Source organism: Tupaia chinensis, unplaced genomic scaffold (assembly GCF_000334495.1).
Source record: "Tupaia chinensis unplaced genomic scaffold, TupChi_1.0 Scaffold000049_1, whole genome shotgun sequence".
NCBI lineage: Eukaryota > Metazoa > Chordata > Mammalia > Scandentia > Tupaiidae > Tupaia > Tupaia belangeri.
Window position 1 is genome coordinate 975604 of NW_006159507.1, and position 22631 is coordinate 998234.

The 22631-nt window shown below is 55.2% G+C and overlaps 1 protein-coding gene across 1 annotated transcript in view; it reads right to left on the reverse strand.

Annotated features, from left to right (window-relative positions):
- Positions 1-22631, reverse strand: part of BCAS4 (breast carcinoma amplified sequence 4) — a 65971-nt gene that overhangs the window by 23174 nt on the left and 20166 nt on the right. Inside the window, exons 3-4 of the mRNA XM_006141269.2 lie at positions 19662-19763; positions 9841-9975 (exon numbers count right to left, since the gene is read on the reverse strand). Of these exons, the coding sequence (XP_006141331.1) occupies positions 9841-9975; positions 19662-19763 (237 nt within the window). The remainder of the gene's footprint in view (positions 1-9840; positions 9976-19661; positions 19764-22631) is intronic.

Consider the following 22631-nt stretch of genomic DNA (forward strand, 5'->3'; position numbering starts at 1 on the left):
CCGCGCTTCCGCAAGGTCTGATGGGGCAGGACCGGCCAGTTCGGTTCGGGGCTGAGAGAAGGTGCCCTCCTCCCCCAGGATCTCTCCTCCCTCCTTTGTGTTTGTCTCAAGGCCTCGGCCTAAGCCCCTGCGGCCTCCACCACTGACAGAAAGCCCGGAGCTGGAGGGCTGCTGCACGAGAGGGGAGGAGCCCCAGCGGCACAGCCTCCGTCCCCTGGGCGGGGCGGTGGGGGGAGGGCCAGTGAGCCTGGCACTGAGGACTCCTACAGGCCGGCCTGGGCAGGGTGGCTCCGCCATGGCCTCCTTCGCAGCCCTAAAAACCTTCTCCCAGCTCTCCAGGGCCTGCAGTGGCCTCCAGAGACTTCTGGGGGACCAGCAGGGGCCATAGGAGCCTTCAGGATCTCCACTGATGCTTATTTATTGAACACCTACTATGTGCTCAAGCCAGGCAGGAGACTCCAGTGCCCCAAGGCAGTCCCTGAGCTCGGTGGTGACATGGGTCAGACAGTAGCTGAACAGGGGTGCAGCTCAGGAGCTCAGATCGGTGCTTTGTCAAGAAACTCCTGAAGTATAGATTCTTCTGTGAAATTTGCTCTTAAAATGCTGGCAACTAATTAAAATTCTATTTACCCAGACAGCGAGTTGGCCAAGAGCACACGTGGGGGCAGATTTAGCCCAAGGATCTTCAGTTTGTGACCTCAGCCATCGAGGCTGTGGCCTCTGTCCTTGAGAAGGTCACAGAGGGAGGGAGAGACACTGAACCAGGTCAAGGCTGCATCGAATCCTGGCTCTGCTACATATGCTGTGTCTCCCTGGGCAAACAAATAGCCCTCTCTGTTCCCTTCATTTCTTTAGTTATTTTTTATCTATTGTTTTTATTATTGCCAGAGGACATGTGCATTCCCAAAAAGCAGAGAAAAGCAGAGAGCCTGGGAGAGGGAAAGCACATCACCCAGTGGGGTGTGGTCACACGATAATGCCGTCTCCACTTCTCCACCCTGCCAGGACTGTGGACATGCACGTGCCTCAAATGTCTTTCGAGACGCAAGGACTGGGATTTGAACCGTGGTTGACCCAGCTCCCTCAATTGCTAGGCCGCGGGGCCAACTCAGGTCCCTTCCTTGTACACACCTCCTCCTGAGGTGAGACAAAGCCACGGTCTGGTGTAGATAACCCTCTGTACAGAGCAGATGCCCAGCACACCTGTCGGCTGTCAGTCACACGGCTGCCGAGAGCAGCTGGGCTCCCGCTGAGGCCGGTGGGAAAGTGACCTCCACTCTTCTCTGGTCTTAAAAGCCTCCAAAGGCGTGGGCCTGTGGGGTACAGGCCATCGGCAGGAAACCCAGAGCTGGGAATGCGCTGGGTGTGACCCATGGACACAACAGACTTTTCCCAGGGGTTAGTATTTAGGAAAATTAGTTGCTGACTTTTACACATTTGAAGATTCATATAAAACTCCAGACATCTGGCTTTCTCCCCCAAATAGGAAAACCTGGCCACACTTTGCTCCCATTTCTGCAGAGCTGGTGTCAGGCAAACGCCAGCCCTTCAGGTGAGGCATGGGCTCTGCAACTTGCCACAGTCCCTACCACTCCCTACTGCCTCACACCCAGTGGACGCACTCATTTCTCGCCCTGGTCACCCTTTGGGCATTTGTAGACGTGAGAGCTGCTGTGCTGGGGTAGTGCGAAATCCCACACCTGTTTGTTCTGCTCTGCTCACCTTCCCCGCCCCCATCAGCTCTGCTGACCATCTGTCCTCCTGAGCAGGTCTGAGCAACTGGCCTCCCCAGCCCCTGCTGTCCCTGATGAGGTGGGGTGCACAGGTGGATCAGCAGCCCAAGTCCTGCCCGGGTCACCCCCGCCCGGGCAGCCTCGCCTGGAGGGTGTCAGGGGTTGGCCCCGGCTGACTTCGCTACTAGCCAAGAGCCGCCCTTGGAAAGCCTCACATCCTTCTCCATCAGACAAATTCATCAAAACGACACCTCCCGAACAAGATGTTTTGGCTCGGCAGAAAACAAACAGTGGTGTACAACAAATTAGTGCAACTGCTCCACGCCTCTGGGCACACACGCCGAGGGAAGGCGGGCCTAGCGCTGCGGAAGACCCAGGCAGCCACTGTGCAGCCTCGGTGCACTTCCGAGGCCTGGGCGGCTCCTGCCCCATCTCGTGTTCTCACTTCTGCAACGCCAGGAACCGTCTCCAGATGTGAGGGCGCGGAGCTGACAGCTTCCTCCTCAGGCAGGGTGCCTGCCAGGTGAGGATTCCAGGGAGCTCAGGGCACAGCATGAGAAGCTTCCAGAGGAAACACCCCAAGGACTGAGCCAACAGGATGTCACAGATGCAGTCTCAGCTCAGCATACCAGGTGAAGAATGACCAAGTCACTTCCCTGCTGTAAACCCAACCCTGGCTCCCCATGGCCCTTAGAATAGTGGCAAACTCTCCCTGTGGTCCTGAGACCCTGCACAACCTGGCCCTGCCACCCCCACCCCTTCATCGTTTCTCCTCCCCTCTGCCGCTGCCTCTGCACCCAGCCAGCCTGCTCCCCCTTGCCGCTGCTCCTCAGGCCCCCACTCAGAGCCTTTGCCCTGCATTTCCTGCTGCCAGAACGGCTTTCTCCTGACGCTGCAGGGACTCTCACTCACTGTCCAGTCTCAGTGGGGGATGGGGAGGGGGGTATAAGAATAGCACCTCTCTCAGGGCCAGCAGGTGGTGTGGAGGTTAAGGCACTAGATTCCCACACAGTCAGCTGCGGTTCGAGTACTGGACGTGGTGGCTTGAAAATCACACTAGGGGGTCAGCAGATGGCATAATGGTTATGCCACTCGACTCCCAATTGGAGTCCCAGACCTGGTTGCTCAAAACTCATGCCAGGCACGTGTATGTGTGTGGCCGCAGGCCATCGGCAGGAAACCCAGAGCTGGGAATGCGCTGGGTGTGACCCATGGACACAACAGACTTTTCCCAGGGGTTAGTATTTAGGAAAATTAGTTGCTGACTTTTACACATTTGAAGATTCATATAAAACTCCAGACATCTGGCTTTCTCCCCCAAATAGGAAAACCTGGCCACACTTTGCTCCCATTTCTGCAGAGCTGGTGTCAGGCAAACGCCAGCCCTTCAGGTGAGGCATGGGCTCTGCAACTTGCCACAGTCCCTACCACTCCCTACTGCCTCACACCCAGTGGACGCACTCATTTCTCGCCCTGGTCACCCTTTGGGCATTTGTAGACGTGAGAGCTGCTGTGCTGGGGTAGTGCGAAATCCCACACCTGTTTGTTCTGCTCTGCTCACCTTCCCCGCCCCCATCAGCTCTGCTGACCATCTGTCCTCCTGAGCAGGTCTGAGCAACTGGCCTCCCCAGCCCCTGCTGTCCCTGATGAGGTGGGGTGCACAGGTGGATCAGCAGCCCAAGTCCTGCCCGGGTCACCCCCGCCCGGGCAGCCTCGCCTGGAGGGTGTCAGGGGTTGGCCCCGGCTGACTTCGCTACTAGCCAAGAGCCGCCCTTGGAAAGCCTCACATCCTTCTCCATCAGACAAATTCATCAAAACGACACCTCCCGAACAAGATGTTTTGGCTCGGCAGAAAACAAACAGTGGTGTACAACAAATTAGTGCAACTGCTCCACGCCTCTGGGCACACACGCCGAGGGAAGGCGGGCCTAGCGCTGCGGAAGACCCAGGCAGCCACTGTGCAGCCTCGGTGCACTTCCGAGGCCTGGGCGGCTCCTGCCCCATCTCGTGTTCTCACTTCTGCAACGCCAGGAACCGTCTCCAGATGTGAGGGCGCGGAGCTGACAGCTTCCTCCTCAGGCAGGGTGCCTGCCAGGTGAGGATTCCAGGGAGCTCAGGGCACAGCATGAGAAGCTTCCAGAGGAAACACCCCAAGGACTGAGCCAACAGGATGTCACAGATGCAGTCTCAGCTCAGCATACCAGGTGAAGAATGACCAAGTCACTTCCCTGCTGTAAACCCAACCCTGGCTCCCCATGGCCCTTAGAATAGTGGCAAACTCTCCCTGTGGTCCTGAGACCCTGCACAACCTGGCCCTGCCACCCCCACCCCTTCATCGTTTCTCCTCCCCTCTGCCGCTGCCTCTGCACCCAGCCAGCCTGCTCCCCCTTGCCGCTGCTCCTCAGGCCCCCACTCAGAGCCTTTGCCCTGCATTTCCTGCTGCCAGAACGGCTTTCTCCTGACGCTGCAGGGACTCTCACTCACTGTCCAGTCTCAGTGGGGGATGGGGAGGGGGGTATAAGAATAGCACCTCTCTCAGGGCCAGCAGGTGGTGTGGAGGTTAAGGCACTAGATTCCCACACAGTCAGCTGCGGTTCGAGTACTGGACGTGGTGGCTTGAAAATCACACTAGGGGGTCAGCAGATGGCATAATGGTTATGCCACTCGACTCCCAATTGGAGTCCCAGACCTGGTTGCTCAAAACTCATGCCAGGCACGTGTATGTGTGTGGCCAAAATTGTAAGAGGAGAATGGAGAAGGGATTGCAGTACGGCCATCCCCCCCGGTGTGTGGGGGGTGATCTCTCTCTTTCTGTCTCTCTAGTGAGCACACATATCCTATAGCAAAAATCTCTCATTAAAAAAAAAAAAGGAAAGGAAAAAAAAATTACACTAGAGGTGTGTGTGTGTGTGTGTGTGTGTGTGTGTGTGTGTGTGTGTGTGTGTGTGCCCAAAAATCCCAGGAGGAGAATGGAAGAGAACAGATTGCAGTGTGGCCATCCCCCCGCCCTCTGGAGGTGGTTTCTCCCTTTCCCTCTCACTGTCTCTCTCAGATGGGCACACATGCCCTAGGGCAGAAATCTTTTTAAAAAGCCCCTCACATGTGTGTGCGTAAGGACTGAAGACCTGAGCCAGTGCAGGCTCTGGGCCGGCCCCCACGGGACGCTCACACCCCACCACGCACCGCCCAGCCCTTCTGAAATGCTGCTTGCCCTCCGGTCTATCCCACTGCGTTAGCGAGGCCTTCATCATCTGCACCACCTCAAAACCAGTTTTCTTTTTTTCCCTTAATTTGCTAGAGGCTGCGTGTGCTCCCTGGAGAGACCAAGGGGAGTAAGAAAGCACTCCCTGGGGATGGCCACACCACCGTCCCGTCTGTCTCCTCCATTCTCACTTGGGAGGGGGGCATGCACACACGTGCCCAGTGTGATCTTTCAAACCACCAAGCCTGGGACCTGAACCGCGCGGTCACGTGGGATCCAGTCGCATTAACACCATGCCACCAGCTGCCCCCCTAACTAGTTTCTCGCGAGCAAAGCCTTCCGTGATCTTGCCAGGCCAGCCACAGAGAAGCTCCCTGAGGGAGGCTGAGGGGCTAAGAGACTTGCCCACAGCCACACCAGAGACAGCACAATGGCCTCGCCGCAGTGACAATGGCGCACCTCTCAGTGAGAACCCGGTGACACTGCCTGAGTGTCAAAGTCTAATGAACACGGACTTCCGCACAGTGGAGATCACCCGCTGTAACACAGAGATGCACGTCTTCATAGCTGGGTGCCGTGGGCCCTGAACCAGGCACGCTCTCGGTGTCCTCCTCAGACAACTCAAAGGCAGAGCAAAGCCAGGCCTTCGGTGTGTTTGTGTGTTGGGGGGTGGCCTCGTCTTTCCTGCTGCCCCAGCCTCAGCCCCTGTTCCAATGGGTGGAAGACCAGGAGGAGGGTGGCACCCCAAAGGCCCACACCCCAGCTCTAGGAGGGGCTCCACCCCTTCCCTGGCTCTGGGATGGGCCTCCAGGGGAGAGGCATGGCTCCTCTCACTCTCCTGCGGGGTAGCAGGGCCCCAGGCTGGCCAGCTCTCTCCACTCCTGCAACTCTGGGAAGCAGAAGAGAGCGGATGGGGCAGGAGGATGAGCTCTGGGGCTGTGAAGAGCAGCTGCCCCGCTCAGCCTGCCTGGACCCAGCCCTGACGGGGGCAGCCTGGACTGGGGACGCCCTGAGCACCCTCCCTGGGGAGAAAGAACAGAAGAGAACCCACAGCTCTCTGAACCCCTGCCTGGGCCCAAGGCTTGGGTAGAACAGAACAGGCCGCAGGAGGGGACTCGGTGTGGATGCAGCCCCTGAAGGTGACAGTCAGGGTCCCTGAGAGTGATGGCCTCCCCTGGCCAGGCACTGAGCAGAACTGGCTTGTGACAGCAGGAAATCCTGGCTTTGGTGGAAATGGGAGCCCCTGCATCTTGAGGCAGGCCCCTCCTCCCCTGGTGGCAGGACCAGTGGCCAGCGAGCACAAGGTGACCTGGGAGAGCACGGAGCACCGGCTCCAAAGCAGGTTTGCACGTTCAGTCCCAGCTACACCATTTACCAGTGGGCAAGCAATTCGACCCCTCAGTGCCTCAGTTTCCTTATCTGTAAACCAGGAACAATGGGCAGACCTCCTTCACAGGGTGGGGAGCGTGGGAGGCGGCTGCAGAGCCGGCCTCGATGCCTGCCATGGAGATGCCATGGAGGCTGTGACCCGAGTGCAGGCACGGTGCCGGAGCCCTCTGCGTCTGCACACCCATGTGCATGTGCTCAGCTGCTCGGTCTCCCCCAGACAAAGCCCTCCTGGGGCCAAGATCAACACACGGGGGTTGCTGAGGGACTCGCCACTCAGGCTGGGACTTGTTTCCGGGAACAAGTCCCCACAGGTAGGCCTGGGGGCCTCTGCAAGGCTCGGCACATCTCGGTCTGGTGGAGATGAGAGGGTACAGGTCCCAGAATGCCCAGCCACACTCGGAGGATCTGCAGCAAGAGCTGGGAGGACCCCAGTTGTGAGCCCCACAGGCCTGGGTTCCAGACTCGGCACCAACCTCAGACCTGGGACTCTCTCCCTCTATAGCCTCTGTCTCCACCTCTGCACACGGGAGGATGGTGCATATTACAGGAGGAAAGTGCAGTCCAGGCTGAGTGGGGCCCGTTGGGGGTACCTGCTGCAGGCCATGGGAGACCAAGGTCCTCTGCCCTCCTACCCAATGTGCTTCTAAAGCCGTCTGTGGAGAAGTCTGGGAGATGGGGCTCCTGGTCAACTAGGAAAGGTCACCATAACTCAATGGAAAGGACACAGGAAGCAGCTGATGGCTTCGTTGTCATTGGAAGGCAGAAGGCTGGGTTTGGAATAATCCTAGAGGGCTTCTCACAGGAGGTGGCGACAACTTGGGCTCTGAAGGATCAGTAGGAGTTCCCAGACCGTGAGACCTGACAGGCCACTGGCCAGCTCTTTCTGGTCTCGGGAAGGCCCCTCACATGGAGGTGGGCAAGAGCAAGAAAACAAGGGAGGTGGGAAGCAGGGCCCTGGGACTGGACAGCGTGTGCCCAGGGAGCTCCCCAATCTCACTGTCGACATGCTACTGCCTGGTCAGACAGGACATGCTCACACAGACAAGTTCTGCCCACTCGTCCCACCTCTCAAAGGGCTGCACTAGACAGCTGGGAGAGGGAAGCGAATCCCCCCACAAAATGCCCGCAGTGCCCGGAATGCTGCGAACCCCCACCAAAGGTACCGTGATGACAGTGCAGGCATGGTGTGGGGGGCGGGCTGTAGGGGCAGTGGGAACAGAGGAGCGGGGGCAGGGAGGACCCACAGGCAGAGCCCGAGGTGCAGAGAGACCGCTGGGGGCAGGACAGGGCAGCCGCTGGACAAACAGCTTTCCTGTTAAGGGTGAGGCCCAGAGAAAGGCCACCCAAAGCTTCAGTCCAGGCTTGTCCCTCCAGGTGGTGTGCTCTCGGGCAGTGCCTTCGCTTCCTGAGCCTCAGTCTCCTCATCTACAAATCGGGGGACTAGGGCCCGACCGTGGTGTGGTGACAGCATGCAATGCCCTGAAGGTAATCCCACATGGGAAGGTTCTCAGTTCAAGTCCCGAGGCCTCCCTGAGTATGCCAGACACACACCCATCTACGATCCAGGCTCCCTGAGGCTAGGGGCAGATCAGGGCATCAAGACCTTGTTGGTGTCCTCTCTCTCTCTGTATTGTTCTCGCTCATAGAATAAATATATATACTTTTTTAAAAAGAATTATTTTATTTGAACTTCTTAAATTAATTCTTTATTTATTTACTTATTATTTTAATTTAACCAGAGAGGGACAGTGTGAGAGAGGAAGGTGGGGAGTAAGAAAGCAAGCCACCAGGTACGGGACTCAAACCATGGTTGGTCATGTGGGAGTCCAGCACCATTAACCACCATGCTACCTGCTGGCCCCAGATATATAAACTTTTTAAAATAGGGGTGGGGTCAGCAGGTGGCATGGTGGTTAAGGTGCTAGACTGCCACATGGCTGACCATGGTTTGAGTCCTGGGCCCGCAGCTTAAAACTCACACTGGGACAGGTGTGTGCATGCCTAAAATCCCGAGAGGACAATGGAGGAGAGGAGATGGCAGTGTGGCCATCCCCCCACTGCCCCGGGATGATTTCTCACTTTCCAGCTCTCTGTCTCTCTCTGGCACGTGCATGCGCCCTATGGCAAAAACCTGAAAAAAAAAGGGAAGCGATGGTAAAGATCTGAAGAGATTGCTATCAGATACAAAACAGCCTCTCCAGATCTTAAAGCGGACCCACCACACACCATGGCATTTCTCAGGGACAGCGCAGGGCGGGCTGACCTCGCGGGCACCACCCCGCACACTGCGGGTCATTAGCAGCATCTGCCGACGTGACTTCACTCACTAGTACCAGCGGCACCCCCGCCTCTAGCTGTGACAACCAAGTGTTCCCTGGACTTAGAGGTCAGCAAACAGTACCTCACAATGACAGACGTGTCTTTTTTTTTTTTTAATTTAAAGAGAGGTTTTTGCTATAGGGCATGTGCACTCGCCAGAAAGAGAGACAGAGAGACAGAAAGCGAGAAATCAGCCCCAGGGGGGATGGCCACGCTGCAATCCCTTCTACTCCATTCCCCTCTCAGGATCATGGGCATGGAAGCACACACACCCAGCGTGAGTTTAAGCTACTGGGTCCGGGACTTGAACCGCGCTGACTACATGGGAGTTCAGCGACATAGCCATTACACTAACTGCTGGTCCTGACAGATGTGTCTTAAACACTGGCGGTCTCTCTTGCAGGACTCATCTGGCCCTAGTTCCCCCAATCCCAGATGTATCTGCCTTAGTGCACATGTGCCTGCCAGAGAGAGAGAGAGAGAGAATGAAAGGGAGAGAAAGAAATCACCCCCCAGGGGATGGCTTTGTCCCAGTCCCTTCTCCCTTGTTCTTCTCTCAGGATCTTGCGTACGCATGCACACGCACCTGATGTGTTTCAAGTTCGAGTCTGGGACTCAAACTGTGGTTGGCCACATGGAAATCCAGCAACATAACCACTATGCCATCTGCTGGCTCCCTAGCCCCAGTTTTTTTTAAAATCAGTAAATACAACACAATGATCCTTCACTCCTTGTGGGAATGATCTCAGGAAAACAGGAGATGTAGGAGTGAAGGCCTGAGTAGGCCCCAATGGGCCACACACAGGCTGGACCCTGTGGGCCTTCCCCTGTCCGTGCCCCCTCTGCTGGAAGCTGACTCAGGAGGGAGGGTCGGGCTGTTTGCAGGTGCAGGACAGCAGGGCTGGGTCTGCCATCCGAGGAGACTCAGAGGACCCACAGCGGGCACGCAGTGGGTGCATAATGACGTACACGCCAGTACCAAAGCTCACGGCGCAGAGCAAGCCCGGACGCCCAGCTGGGGGCAAGGCCTCCACACCCCAGCCACCCAGCCACCCTCCTTAGGCCGGACTGACCATTTCTCATCTGCGGAAGTGCGATGTGCCCTTTGCACTCCTGTTTACCAGACGTTTCTCCCAATTCGGTGTCTAGGGAGGAAGAGGGAGCCCCCCACCGCCCTGGTCTGGTTGGGATACTCACGTTCCTGAAGGAGGGGAGCCCTGCGGTGCCCAGCCACCGCCGCAGGGCCTGCGGGAAGGCTCCGTGGTCCCTCTCGGCTTGAAGCACGTGGGCTTCCAGGAAGGTGACGTGGCGCCCCACCATCCTGACGAAGGCCTGGAGGGGAGATCAGAGAGCCCACGATGCCAAGTCTGCTGCAGCTGGAGCGTGTTCCTGGCTGTGCGGCCACCAGGCTCTTACAACCACCGACCTCCCTCAAGCACGGCCCTAGTCTCCCCACAAGGCCTGGCAGGGCCTGCTGAGCTGGAGGAGAGCCCTCGCCGGCCATCAGTAACAGAGGCAGCTCCCGTGGCGATCTAGCCCAGCCCCTACTGTGTCCCCACCCTTTTCCCCATAGTGACCTTATTTTTAGCCTCTATCTTATAGAGGAGGGAAACTGAAGCTCAGAGAGGTTGAGTCGCCTGCCTGAAGTCACACAGCCAAGAAGTGGCAAAGATCTCTGGGTCCATCCATCGGGTTCCAAGGCCTTCTTTATTGAACATGGATTTTTTTTTTTTTAGGAACTACCTACATGTTGACTTTAATAGTCCATGTGTACTGGAACTCAGAAGCCACCAGGGCCAGGCAGGGAACAAGCAGGTAACGAGGGCTGAGGGAAGTCCAGGCCCTCAGGTGGCCACTCAACAAGGACCTTAAGTGTAAAGCTTCCAATTTCAGAAAGAATTCTGGAGGGCCAGCTGGCAGCATGGTGGTGAAGGCAGCCAGACCTCACATGGCCAGCTGTGTGGTTCTAGTCCTGGACCCAGCAACTTGAAAAACATACTAGAAGCAAGTTTGTGCATGACCGAAATCCTGGAAGAAGAGTGGAGGGGAGGGATGGCAGCATGGCCACCCTCCCCAGGGGTGCTATCTCTCTCTCTCTCTCTCTCTCTCTCTCTGTTTCTCTCTCTCCAGCGAGTGCATGTGCCCTATAACAAACTGAAAAAATGAATAAAACAAAGCCACAGCAACAACTCTGGAGTCAGATAGTCTGGATTAGAATCCTGATTCCAGCACTTACCAGATGTGTACCTTTGGCCAAGTTACTTAATTTCTTTTTTTTTTTAAAGAAGAATTTTTTAAAATCTTTATTTATTTAATTTAAATTAACCTGAGAGGGATAGAGTGAGAGAGAGAGAGGGAAAGTGAGAAAGCAAGCTGCCAGGTCCAGGACATGAATATGGTCGGCCATGTGGGAGTCCAGTGCCCTTAACCCCCACGTCACCTGCCCCTTCAAGTTACTTCATTTCTATTGGCCTCAATTTTCTTCTCTGCAAAACGGAGGTAATGACAATACCAACGCTGATAAACAAGGTAAGTGCCCAGCACCTACCAAGAGCTCATTAAATGTCAGACACTACGCTATCATTCTCTTTATTTTGCCAGAGGCTTGTGTGTTCACCAGAAAGACAGAGAAGGAGAGTGGGAGAAAACACCTCTAGTGGGTTGTGTTCCACGCCGCAATCCCTTCTCCTGCATTAATCCATCCTGTGGGATCTGGGGCACACGCACATACTTTTTAAGACGCCAGGGCTGGGATTCAAACTGCGACCTACATGATCAGCCATCTGGAATACAGCTCCCTTAACCACCAAACCACATGGCTGGCCCAGTGCTCTCATTTTAAAAGGGAATAATGGGTCGTTCAGATTTTATTTAGAAGTGTCCAGTTTTTATCAACATTAGCAATAAGGTCACAATTTAAAAAACACTGTGAAAAAGAAAAAAAAACTAATTCTTGGGACCAGCCGATGGCATAATGGTTACGTTACTGGACTCTCACATAGTTGACCTAGGTTCAAGTCCCAGACCTGGTGACTTAAAACTCACACCGGGCACATGTGCATGCAGGCTCCAAATTCCAAGAAGAGAATGAAGGAGAAGGGACTGCGGCATGGCCATCCCCCCCGGGGGGTGATTTCTCACTCTCTGTCTGTCTCTCTGGCAAACGCATGTGCCCTATAGCAAAAATCTTTCTCTTAAAAAGAAATCATGCAAGTCCAGTGAAATTGATCAACTCTGGTATGTGTCTCTTCACACCCTTCTCTGTGTTCAGCACGTGTGTGTGCACGTTAGTGTGTTTGTGTAGGGGTGTACAGCTAGGGCCGCCAAAGGTCATGACCGTAGTGCCCTCTTAGACTAGACACCACCTCTGTGGGCTTCCCTTGTTCCAGTAGTAACATGAAAAGATCTGCCTGTCCCAGGAGCGGAGATGAGGTTGTCAGTGCTGGGCCTCCCAAGGGGGCCTCTTTCGCTGGATTAAAAGATGGTCCTCCGGGGCCTGCAAGGCTTCCCGCCACCCAGCGCCCCCACTCCTCCACTCCCTCTACCTCCCCAGCCTCCCTCTCCGCAGGGCCTTTGCCTCTTCCCTCCATTCCTGATGAGGTGGTTCTGCCTGCACTAATGCAGCCTTGAATTAACTGTCCCCTTTTTGGAGAGGCCTTCCCTGACCACCTGACCTAACACGGCCCCAAACCACTGTGGAGTCACCCAGGCTCCTTGCCTTCACAGCTCTCACTGCTCTCTGAAATTCTTGTCTGTTCATGACTCACCCTCCTCCCTCTAGAATGTAAGATTGAGTCAGCATCGTTCGCAGCCCAGGACCAGAGCCTGGTCAGGTAGAAGGGACCCATCTGGATGATGGTGCATGAGTGCACATGTCAGTAACGGCACGGTGAGCAAACGAATGAGCGCGAATCGCCGAGTGAATGGATGAGAGGCTGAGCGAGAGGACGAGTGACGGAGTGAATGCCTAAGTGAGAGAATGAGTGGGCGAGTGAGTGAGTGGGGGAATGATTGAGCACGAGTAAATAAATGAGTGAAGGAGTGAGTGAGTGAGTGAACACATAAATGACTGAGTGAGTGAGTGAAGCAGTCAGCACATGAGTAAATAAGTGAGTGAAGGAGTGAGTGCACGAGTGAGTGAATGAGTGTGTGAGTGAACGAGTGAGTGAGTACATGCCTACCAAAAAGACATCCCATAAACCCAAGATGGCGGCACGTGCTGTGTAACCGCTGCCTGGAGTTCTGGCAGCAGGGCTGAGAGGCAGAAGGAGGAGTGTAGGAGTGTGTGTGCGTGTGTGTGAAGGAGGAGTGTGTGTGTGTGCGCGCGCACGTACACGTGTAGGCGGGGGTGGGCTCGGAGGCCCCACTGGGCGGCACATCTGGGTGAAAATGCAGGCCTGAACTCCCTCCCTCCAGCCGACTCCAATTTTCCGCTCCCTGCGCTGATGCCAATCTGGTGAGGAGTGTGAGGCGGCCCGCCGAGGAATGCACGCTGCGATGCCTGAACTGGCTCCAACGTGCCTGCCAGCCTGGGCAGCCTGGCCAAGCCACAGCCAGAGAGCGGGAGAAGCCAGCCAGGGCCCCCGGCCTGCAGGCCTCGACGTACACGGCCATCCTCCGACAGGGGCTGGGAGGGGACAGGGGGCACAAAGGAGGTGGCCGCTGACCTCAGGCACTCTGATGGCCAGGGCTGGGGAGAGTGGCTGAGTTCTCCAACATTTTCTCCTCTGTGAAAATGAACAATTTTTATAATCAGCTCAGGGGGCGGGGGGGAGAAGAGAAGAGAGGGAGGGAAGCCTCACTGTTTAAAAGTACATCTGTGAGCACTGCGGAGCATGAACGCTTCCGCCAAGGCCCCCCAACTTCTGCACAGGGGCCCCATCCAGAGGGGTGCCAACACTCAGCACAGAGGGTACAGCCTTTGCACCCCGCTCTGCCACGCCTCACCTGTACGACCTTGGCAAATCCCTTTTCCTCTGTGCCTCAGCTGCTTTTTCTCTACAATGGGGCTGCTAACGTGAGCCTCCCCCTGGGTTGCTCTGCGTGTGCAGCATGTGCTCACCTGGTTCACGGCAGCTTTAGTAATAAACTGGCAGAGGGCCACACGCCAGCCTGAGAGGCCACCTCATGGCTTCCAGGCCCCGTCTGGAGGGTCACAATAACAGAGAGGAATGCGGTCTGGCGCTCTGTGGACACCAGGGATCCTTTAGGTAACCCAGCGCCCCCGGGCAGCACAGAGCCTGCCCCTCCTGGGCGAATGGATGATGGCTGCAGCCCTAAGGACGGTCTGCTTAGGCAGAGCACCTGCAGGGTACCAGTGACCAGCCTGCGAGTGCTGGGCAGGGGCATATTCCCTGTTTAGAGAAGGAAACTGACGCTAAGAGAGTGAGTGAGTTAACAAAGGGGCAGGAGTGAGCCTCCTAACATGCCACCTGCCGGGTACAATGTTGGGTAGGTTCTTTCTCTTCAGATCATATTTGATTGTTTTGTCACCAAGTTTGGGCTACTAGGAAATACATAATCTTCCATTTGTCTCAAAATCTTCAACCCTCTTGGACTAACTTGGGTTCTCCATGTTCTCTCTTTTTTTTTTTCAAGAGATTTTTTGCTATGTCGCTGGACTCCCAAGTAGCCGTCTATGGTTCGAGTCCCAGACCTGGTGGCTTAAACTCACGCTGGGCATTTGTGCGTGCAAGCATCCCCCCTGGGGGGTGATTTCTCACTTTCTGTCTCTCTGTCTCTCTCTGTCTGGCGAGTGCACGCACCCTATAGCGAAAACCTCTCAAAAAAAAAAAAAAAAAAAAAAAAAGGAAACCAGTTTGGAAGTCCCTAAAATCACTTAACATAGAGCACAGCAATTTCACTCCTAGTATTTGTTTGTTTTAGCTTTTTTTTTTTTTAATTTGCTATAGGGTATATGCGCTTGCAATATACCCTATAGCAAATAGGTGGGGGCAAGTGAGAAAGCATCCCAAGGGGAGAACAGCCATGTTGCAATCCCTTCTCTATTCTCCATTTAGCATTTTGGGCATGCATGCACATATGCCCAGCATGATTTTTAAGGCACCCAGTCCAGGACTTGAACCATGAAGCTGACCCTGTGGGATCCCACTGCCTTAATCTCCAGCCACCTGCTGGCCCCCATTCCTAGGTTTTTATCCAAAAGAAATGAAAACAAAAGTGCCTATGGATGCTTGTGACAACATTATTCATGACAGCCTGAAAGGAACGACCACATGTCCATCAGCAGATGAGCAGACAATGAAACACGGCCGATCCATGCATGATATTGAAAAACCTTTTCCCACAGGGTGTGTATGCTTGCCTGAGAGAGACAGGGAGAGAGGGAGGAGAGGGAGAAAGCACCTCCCAATGGGCATGGTCACACAATTCCTTCTCATTTCTCCCCCCTGTTGCATGCACATCTAGCGTGTTTTTTAAGCTTCTGGATCCAGGACTCAAACAGCACAGTGGGCCAGGTGAAATCCAGTGCCCTTAGCCACCACACCCAAGCTGGCCCCGTATGTGGGATACATTCAGCTGTGCAGGGAATGAAGTTCGACACACGCTACAGCATTGACAACATTGTGCTGAGTGAAAGGGTCCGGGCGCACAAGTCTCGGGGTGGGAGGCTCCCCCAGAACAGACTGTCCAGACAGGAAACTCAGCCACAAAGAGTGATGAGCGCTGGCCAGGGGCTGGGGTGGACAGCCGTTGCTATGGTATGGGGAAAGCGTTCTGAAGGGCAGCCCATGACATGGCACTTAAGGCTCTGGATCCCACATGGCTGACTTCGCGGTTTGAGTCCCAGTCTCAGTGGTTTGAAAAAGCACACTTGATGCATGTGCATGAATGCCCCCCAAAAAATCCCAAAAGGAGAATGGAGGAGAAGGGACTGTGGTGTAACCATCCCCCAGGGAATGACTTCTCACTTTCCTTCTCTCTCTCTCTCTCTCTCTCTCTCTGGTGGCGCACACGCACATACCCTCTAGCACAAATCTGAAAAGAGAATATTCTGGGATGAAGTAGTGGTGATGGTTGTACCACCTTGAAATATGTGCAAAACCTCTAAACAGTACAACTTAATCATCAATTCTGGGAGCTGGTGGTGGTGCAACGGTAAAATGCAACACTCTAGAAAGCTGATCCCACATGGGAAGGTTCCAGGTTTGCATGCAGAGACCTCCCTGAGTCCCAGGCATGTGCCTACCCATGATCAGAGCTGGTGGGGTTGAGGGTAGACTGCAGCGTCAAGTCCCCGTGGGGGTCTGTTTCTCTCCCACCCGCATGCATGAAGAGAAATAAAAACTAAAGACAGAAATTTGGACTTTCTCCAGGAGAAAAATTATTGTACCTGTAATCATGGAAGGAAAAAAAATCTTTGAGAGGTTTTTGCTATAGGCGTGTTTAGACCACACCTCTCCATTGTAATCGGACAGAGCTGTGAAGCTGTGATCCCAGCCCCCGCCCCCACTCTCCACCCCACCCCCTCCGCTGCTCCAGCACATCCGATACCCTGAGGGCTTTGAGGGACCTGGAAGTCAGGCCTCAAACCACACCGGGTTCATGAAACAGCAATCCTGGGGGTTGGAGTTGGGCACCAGGCGTTTTTGTTGTTGTTTGTTTTTTGAGAGTTTTTTGCTATAGGGCACATGTGCTTCTCAGAGAGACAGAGAGACAGAAAGCGAGAAATCACCCCCCAGGTGTGCTGGCCACGCCACAATCCCTTCTCCTCTCAGGATCTGGGGCACACATGCACATGTGCCTGGCGTGAGTTTAAGCCACCAGGTCCGGGACTCAAACCGCAGTTGACTACATGGAAGTCCAGTGACATAGCCATTACACCAACTGCTGGTCCCATGGAAGAAATTGTAAAAAATAAAATCTAAAGAAAATCAATTTGGACTTAAGGGGCAAGAGGCAGAGGAGCTAATCTTTGTGGTGGTCCTAGAGTCCTCAGGTCAGGGCCTGACCCCCGACTTGGCCCTCGCCTGCTGGCCCCCTCCCACGCTCCCGTCTCACCCCGACCTCGTGCCTCACATCGGCCCACAAGTAACTTCCCTGGCAGCCTCGGGGCCTTGGCATAGTTGCCCCTGCTCCAAGTCTCAGGCCTTGAAGTCCAGGCTGCACCTCCAGGAAGCCCTCTCTGTTTAGCTCTGTGAGGTGCCCTTAGGGGCTCACACAGCCTCTTCTCACCTGCCTATCCCTTGCCCAGGGCCCCTCACAGGCTCTCTGCTGTGTTCCCAGCACTCTCTCAGAGGAGCCCATCATTCAACGGATGTTTGCTGAATAAGGATCTGGGTTCGAGACACCCACTGGGAAGCTGAGGCTCTGCATTTGCTGGGGGTGTAGGAAGAAGTGGCTTCCCAACCAGGGCACACTGGGGACATTGGAAGGCATGACCGGTTGTCATACTGGGGAGCAGAGTGGGAGGGGTGCTACTGCTACCTTGTGGGGTGGGGCTGTGATGCTGCAAAGCCTCCCACCACACACAGGACGGCCATGACAGGACTGTCTAGCCCACGTGCGCTAAAGCCAAGAAGCCCTTGTGTGCTGCTTGCACGCGAGCCACTAGGCCATCCCATCTTCTCCTCGGGATGGAGGCCCAAGTCCTGACCTAATGGCAAGGCCTGGCCACCGGCACCTGCTGTCAGCTTCTCCAGCTCCTTTCTCCAAAGCGGTGAGAGGCCCCTTTGCCCTGCAGTCTGGCCATCCCGGGATTCTTTCAGTGTCCAGTCTCCTTCCTACCTCACTCGGCACCAAGATCCTTCTACCTGGGAGCCTTGGCCTGAGCTGTGCCACCCCTGTCCAGCCCCCACGCCCTCCAGCTCACCTCAGCCCATGCAGGCTCTCCACTCGGGCCCAGCAGCTGCACACCCCGTCCCTCCCTGCGCTGCCCTGTCAGCCTGGGTGACCAGCGGCAGGATGGTCTGCAGAGACGCTCATGTCCCAGTCCGCGGAACGTGGGGACGTGCTACGTGACCACAGACATGATTATGAGAGGGCCTGGGGAAGGGCGTCACACTGGACTAGGCCATGCAATCAAGGGGCCCTACAGCAGGGAGGCAGGCGGGCGAGTAGGAGAGAGGCTGGCCTCAGGCCTCATGCCGTGGACTCCAGGGACAAGGAAGGGCCACAGCTGGGAAACGCAGGCGGCTGCTGGGAGCTGGGAAAGGCCGGGGAACAGATGCCCCTGGAGCCTGCGTAAGGAGCCCTCCGCTGAGGCTGTGTGCGAGCCCCCCAGGTACACCGTGGGCTGCCTCTGCGCAGTAATGCGGTAAACGCGTGTTGTTCTAAGCCGCCGAATTGGTGGCATCTGTCCCAGAGACGACGGGAAACTAGTTCGGTAGCGCTTTGTCTGGCGTCTCTGCGGGCAGGGGCCTGCCTCTCTGTGACGGCCTGTTCTGGCCTGTAGTAGGCCCTGCATGGACATCAGAAAATGACTGGGTGTGGCAGCTGGGCCGGGCGGGGAGGCAAGAATCGAGGCTGCGACTCCTCGCATTTTCTTCCCTCCTTCAAACGTGTGGAGTAAAATTCAAATGAAGCAGCTATTCCAAGGGCAAAGTTTTAATTATGCTCCTGCTTCATTCTCTGCTGACGAGAATGCTAATTCTCCGCGAAAGCGAGGCTGCTGCCGCCCTCGCCCTCTGCAGCTCTGAGGGGGCCCGTCCTCTCTGGCCAGGTGACCACTGTAGTACCCCAAGCTATGGGGCCAGCAGGTGGTGAGATGGTTAAGGTGCTGGATCCACACAACCGACTCCATGGTTCAAATCCTGGGCCCGGAGGCTTGAGTACATGCAAGCCCAAAATTCCGGCAAGGACATGAAGACGGGACTGCAGCATGGCCACCTCCCAGAGGGTAACTTCTCACTTTCTCTGTTTCTGTGTCTCTATCTCTCTGGCAAGCACATGTACCTCATGGCAAAAATTTAATAAAAACAAAACCAACAAGCTCCTCCCAGCCTTGATGTCCCTCACCGTGCAAGGAGCCGGGATACCAAGCTGAGGGCCAGACTTGATGAACTCAGGCTGGCTCCTGCAGATGCAAGTTGGAGTCCCGGCTCCAAACACCTGTCAGTGAGACCCAGAGGAGTGGCTTAGTCTGCAGAGCGTATGCTCCTCCTCTGGAGATGGGGACAGGGAAGGGTCTGTCTTCACAGGGCGGCAAGGAGGATGAGAGATCCTGTGCATCTCAGCCCCGGCAAGCAAAAGAGGTGAGAGAAGTCAGGGTGAGGCGATAGGGCACAGTGGAGACTGGGGAGAACTGGAGCAGCAGCAGCCACCAGCTCCACCTGTTCTCGCAAGAAGGCTGCCAAGAGGGTGGCCGGGGGGCTGCAACGTTCTCTCTCCACCGGGGTCACCCTCACACAGGGGCTGACCTATGTGGAAGCTCAGTGAACTGTGCAGGCTAGCTGTGTGCATAGCGTGTATTTATACCTTGACAAATAAACAGATGAAAGTATTCACAGAAATGGGGACCCAGGCAATCCAACTTCTGAATTTTCAAAAGCTTAAAATTTGTATTCTTATATAAAACATCCTGATTTTTCAATGCTAGAAACAAATTCTTTTTTCTAATTTGCCAAAGGGCACATGTACTTGATGGAGAGTGGGAGGGATAGAGAGAGAGAGAGAGAGAGAGAAAGTGGAAAAGCACCTCCATGGGGAATGGCCACACTAATCCCTCTCTTCCATCTTTCCCTCCTTTTGGGATTTTGGGCATGCGCACACATGTCCCTGACGTATGTCCCAAGTCACCAGGTTCAGGAATCAAACCATGACGTCAGCCATGTGGGAGCCAGCTGCCCTGACCACCACGCCACAGGTGGCCGGGAAACAAATCCTAATTTGTCTTTTTTAAGACACTCTGTGAGTGAGCCCTCCTTTTCCCACCGAACCCCTCCACGGGCCTGATGCCTGACCCTTCCCCCCCCCGGGCCGATCAGCACCCTGGAAGACAGGGCAAGAGTCAGGTCGAGTCCGTGGACTCAGAGGACCTCGCCCTCCTGGACACGCACCTCTAGCTGGTCCACTCTGGCATAGACGCCACGCATTTCTGTCACTTTGGCCTTAAGGACCGGGATGTTTTCCTCCAGGATCTGCGAGGTGTCGTTCCTGATCTGTGAGAACAAACATCTCATCATTCCTCCGGCCCCACCAAGCATCCCCGGCCTGCTCGGGGACAGCCAGGCCTGTGCCAACCCCTGCAACCGCCAAGAAGCCAGGCCACGTCCCACTTAACCCAGAGTCCTCGTGGGGGACCAGCCTCCTTCCCCTTGAGCCCAGATCTCCCCAGGTATTACTAACTGAACCACAAATTAACCATCTCCCCAAACACCCAGCGACACGAATCCCAAACTGAACATCCTCATTCTCTAAATCACTGAACTGGGGCGATCGGAGAGAATCCAAAACTGTCCCCTGACCCGAGGTCATGATGCTCGTCCAGTGCTCGTGACGCTGGTGTTAATAATATTAGCGAGTCGACGACAGCCACGGGTGTCCGTTCTGGCATTAGCGAAGACCACCCTGCCAAGTGCCTCCTCCACAGTCCCAGTTAATCCCAACTTCCTCTGCTCACAAGGCCCCAGACAGCCGTGGGCTTCGGCTCTCCACCATTCAGCAATCAAGCCTCCGTCTTCCTTCCAGCCTAAGGACCAGGCCTAACTTGTGTGTGCGCGTGTGCACACGCACGTGTAGGAGATCCCACTGTCGTGTGCCCGGTCCTCACTGTGCAGAGGCATTGTACAAACTGCTCTCAGGTTCTGGGGAGCAGCCAGCTTCCCTGGGGAAGTCTGCCAAGTACCGATCCCCAGATGCTGGCCCCTCCAGACGGGGCCTGAGCACTCCCGTTTCCACAGTCCCCACCCCTCCCTCATGCTCACCCCTGCACCCTTTGCGAGGTGCCTGCCCTGCCTGGCACAGCTGGCCCTGCATTTATTACCGTGATGGGAAAAGCACTGTGATATTCTCCTCTTCTTCTCCAAGGTCGAATTTCCAGAGGAGCCCATCCCTCAGCAAGGCTAAACTCGGGAGAAAACGCACCGCTGTGCGACGAACAGCGGGCTGTTAACTCCACGGCAAGGCCAGAGTGCAGTGGGGCAGACTCAGAGCTTTCCTGTCTGTTCATTTTACAGAACAAGTGCAGGGATGGAGGGGAGCCTGGGGGGACTGGTCTTAGCAACCTGTAGGAGCGAGAGAAGGTGGTAGGGAGGAGCTTCGAGGAGCAACCCCTTCCCCTAAATCCAGAGGAACTGGGAGAACAGGGTCAAATCTAAAAAATCCTCCAAAGCCAAAAAGTGTAACCAAATGAGATGCCAAGATCCCAACGTTAAGATCTGTCCTTGAGAAACCCAGATTCCCAGCTCCTGGTGAAAACTCAGTAGGCCTGACCACGCTGAGCCCAAGGTCCACATGGTGACACTTGGTGAAGGCCCTCGGTGAACTACAGTCCTCATCACTCCTAGGTGTCCACTAGTGTGAGCCCAGGGCTCCCAGAGCACTTGCCTTCTTACAGGAGAATTCAAAGAAATATGAAAACGTTTCTTTTTTGTTTTTTTCAGTGGCTGGAGGTACGGTCACACCGAGATCCCTCTCCGTTCTCCAGCCTGTGGGGATTTGTGGTATGCACACATATGTACCCGGGGTGTTTCCGCAAGCCAGGGCCACGATTCAAACCACAGTCAGCCACATGGGACCTGGCCCCCTTCATCGCTAGGCCACAGGGCTGGCCTATAAGACCTAGCTTTTCTGACCCCAACCCACTTCCCATAGTGACGTCACAGACATCCAAGTTTGCACACCCTGGGTGACACTCTGAGAAGGGCCGTGAAGAGTCAACGCTCTTTGGCCTCAGCCAGGACAAATCCCCAACCAGGCTTATTAGCCCAGGGCCCACCAGACCCAGACCCAGCCTGTCGTCCCCCTCCGCAGAGCCGTCTCCAGAGCCCAGCAGTCTGGGCCGTGGGAGCTGAGGTCACCACAGAGCAAAGACGGCTGTCCAGGATGATTCAGGGCCCCCCGGAAGGAGAGCCAAATGCACTTGACCCAAGAACACACGCCAGTGCCAAATGCAACTGCTGGGCCGAGGCCAGCGGAAATCTCCATTAACGTGCGTGGGGCAAGTCTGCTCTTGGGCAGAGGTGGGCCCGAGGCGCTGGCTTCCAAAGGGATGGGACAAGCTGCCCCAGCCCCCGAGGGCACAGAGCTGGGAGGTCTGACAAGCCCAGCCTCTGTGGATAACATCGTCCATGTCACGGTCCTCCTCGGTGCTTTGACAACAATGATAAAGACACGAGTAGTTGCTGTTTATCGGTCATTTACACAACAGGTGCTGTGCTTGGCAATGACTTTTTTTAAAGAATTGCTTTATTTAATTGTATTCATCATCATCATTGTTACTTTTTAAATTTTACCAAAGAGAAACAGAGACAGACAGACAAGGAAAGTAAGAAAGCAAGCCACCAGGTCCGGGACTCGAACCATGGTCAGCCATGTGGGAATCTAGCGTACTTAACCACCATGCCACCTGCTGGTCTCCTGCTGGTCACTTCTAATGACCCAAGTACTTGGATCTTAATTAGACAGCTGATGACTTTGTACATGTGTTTACATTCACGTAACCACCACATGGACCAAGAGATTGGACATTCCATTACCCCACGGGCCCCCTCTTGCCTCTTCCACAACTGCCCTCCCAAGTCGACACTCTCTGGCTTCCACAACCGTAGATGGGTTTTGGCTATTTCTGGACTTTGTATTAATGTACTTACATGGAATGTATTCCTGTGTTTGTGAAATCCATCCCTGTGGCTGGGTCTAGCAGCCCATTCTTTTTCATCGCTGTGTAGTATTCCAATGTAAGAATAGCACCCATGTATTACCTACTCTACGGTTGGATATTTGGGGTGCTTCCCAGTCGGGGAATCACGAACAAGAATGTTACAAACATTTACGTACGAGTCTCTGTGGGGACAGCTTTCATTTCT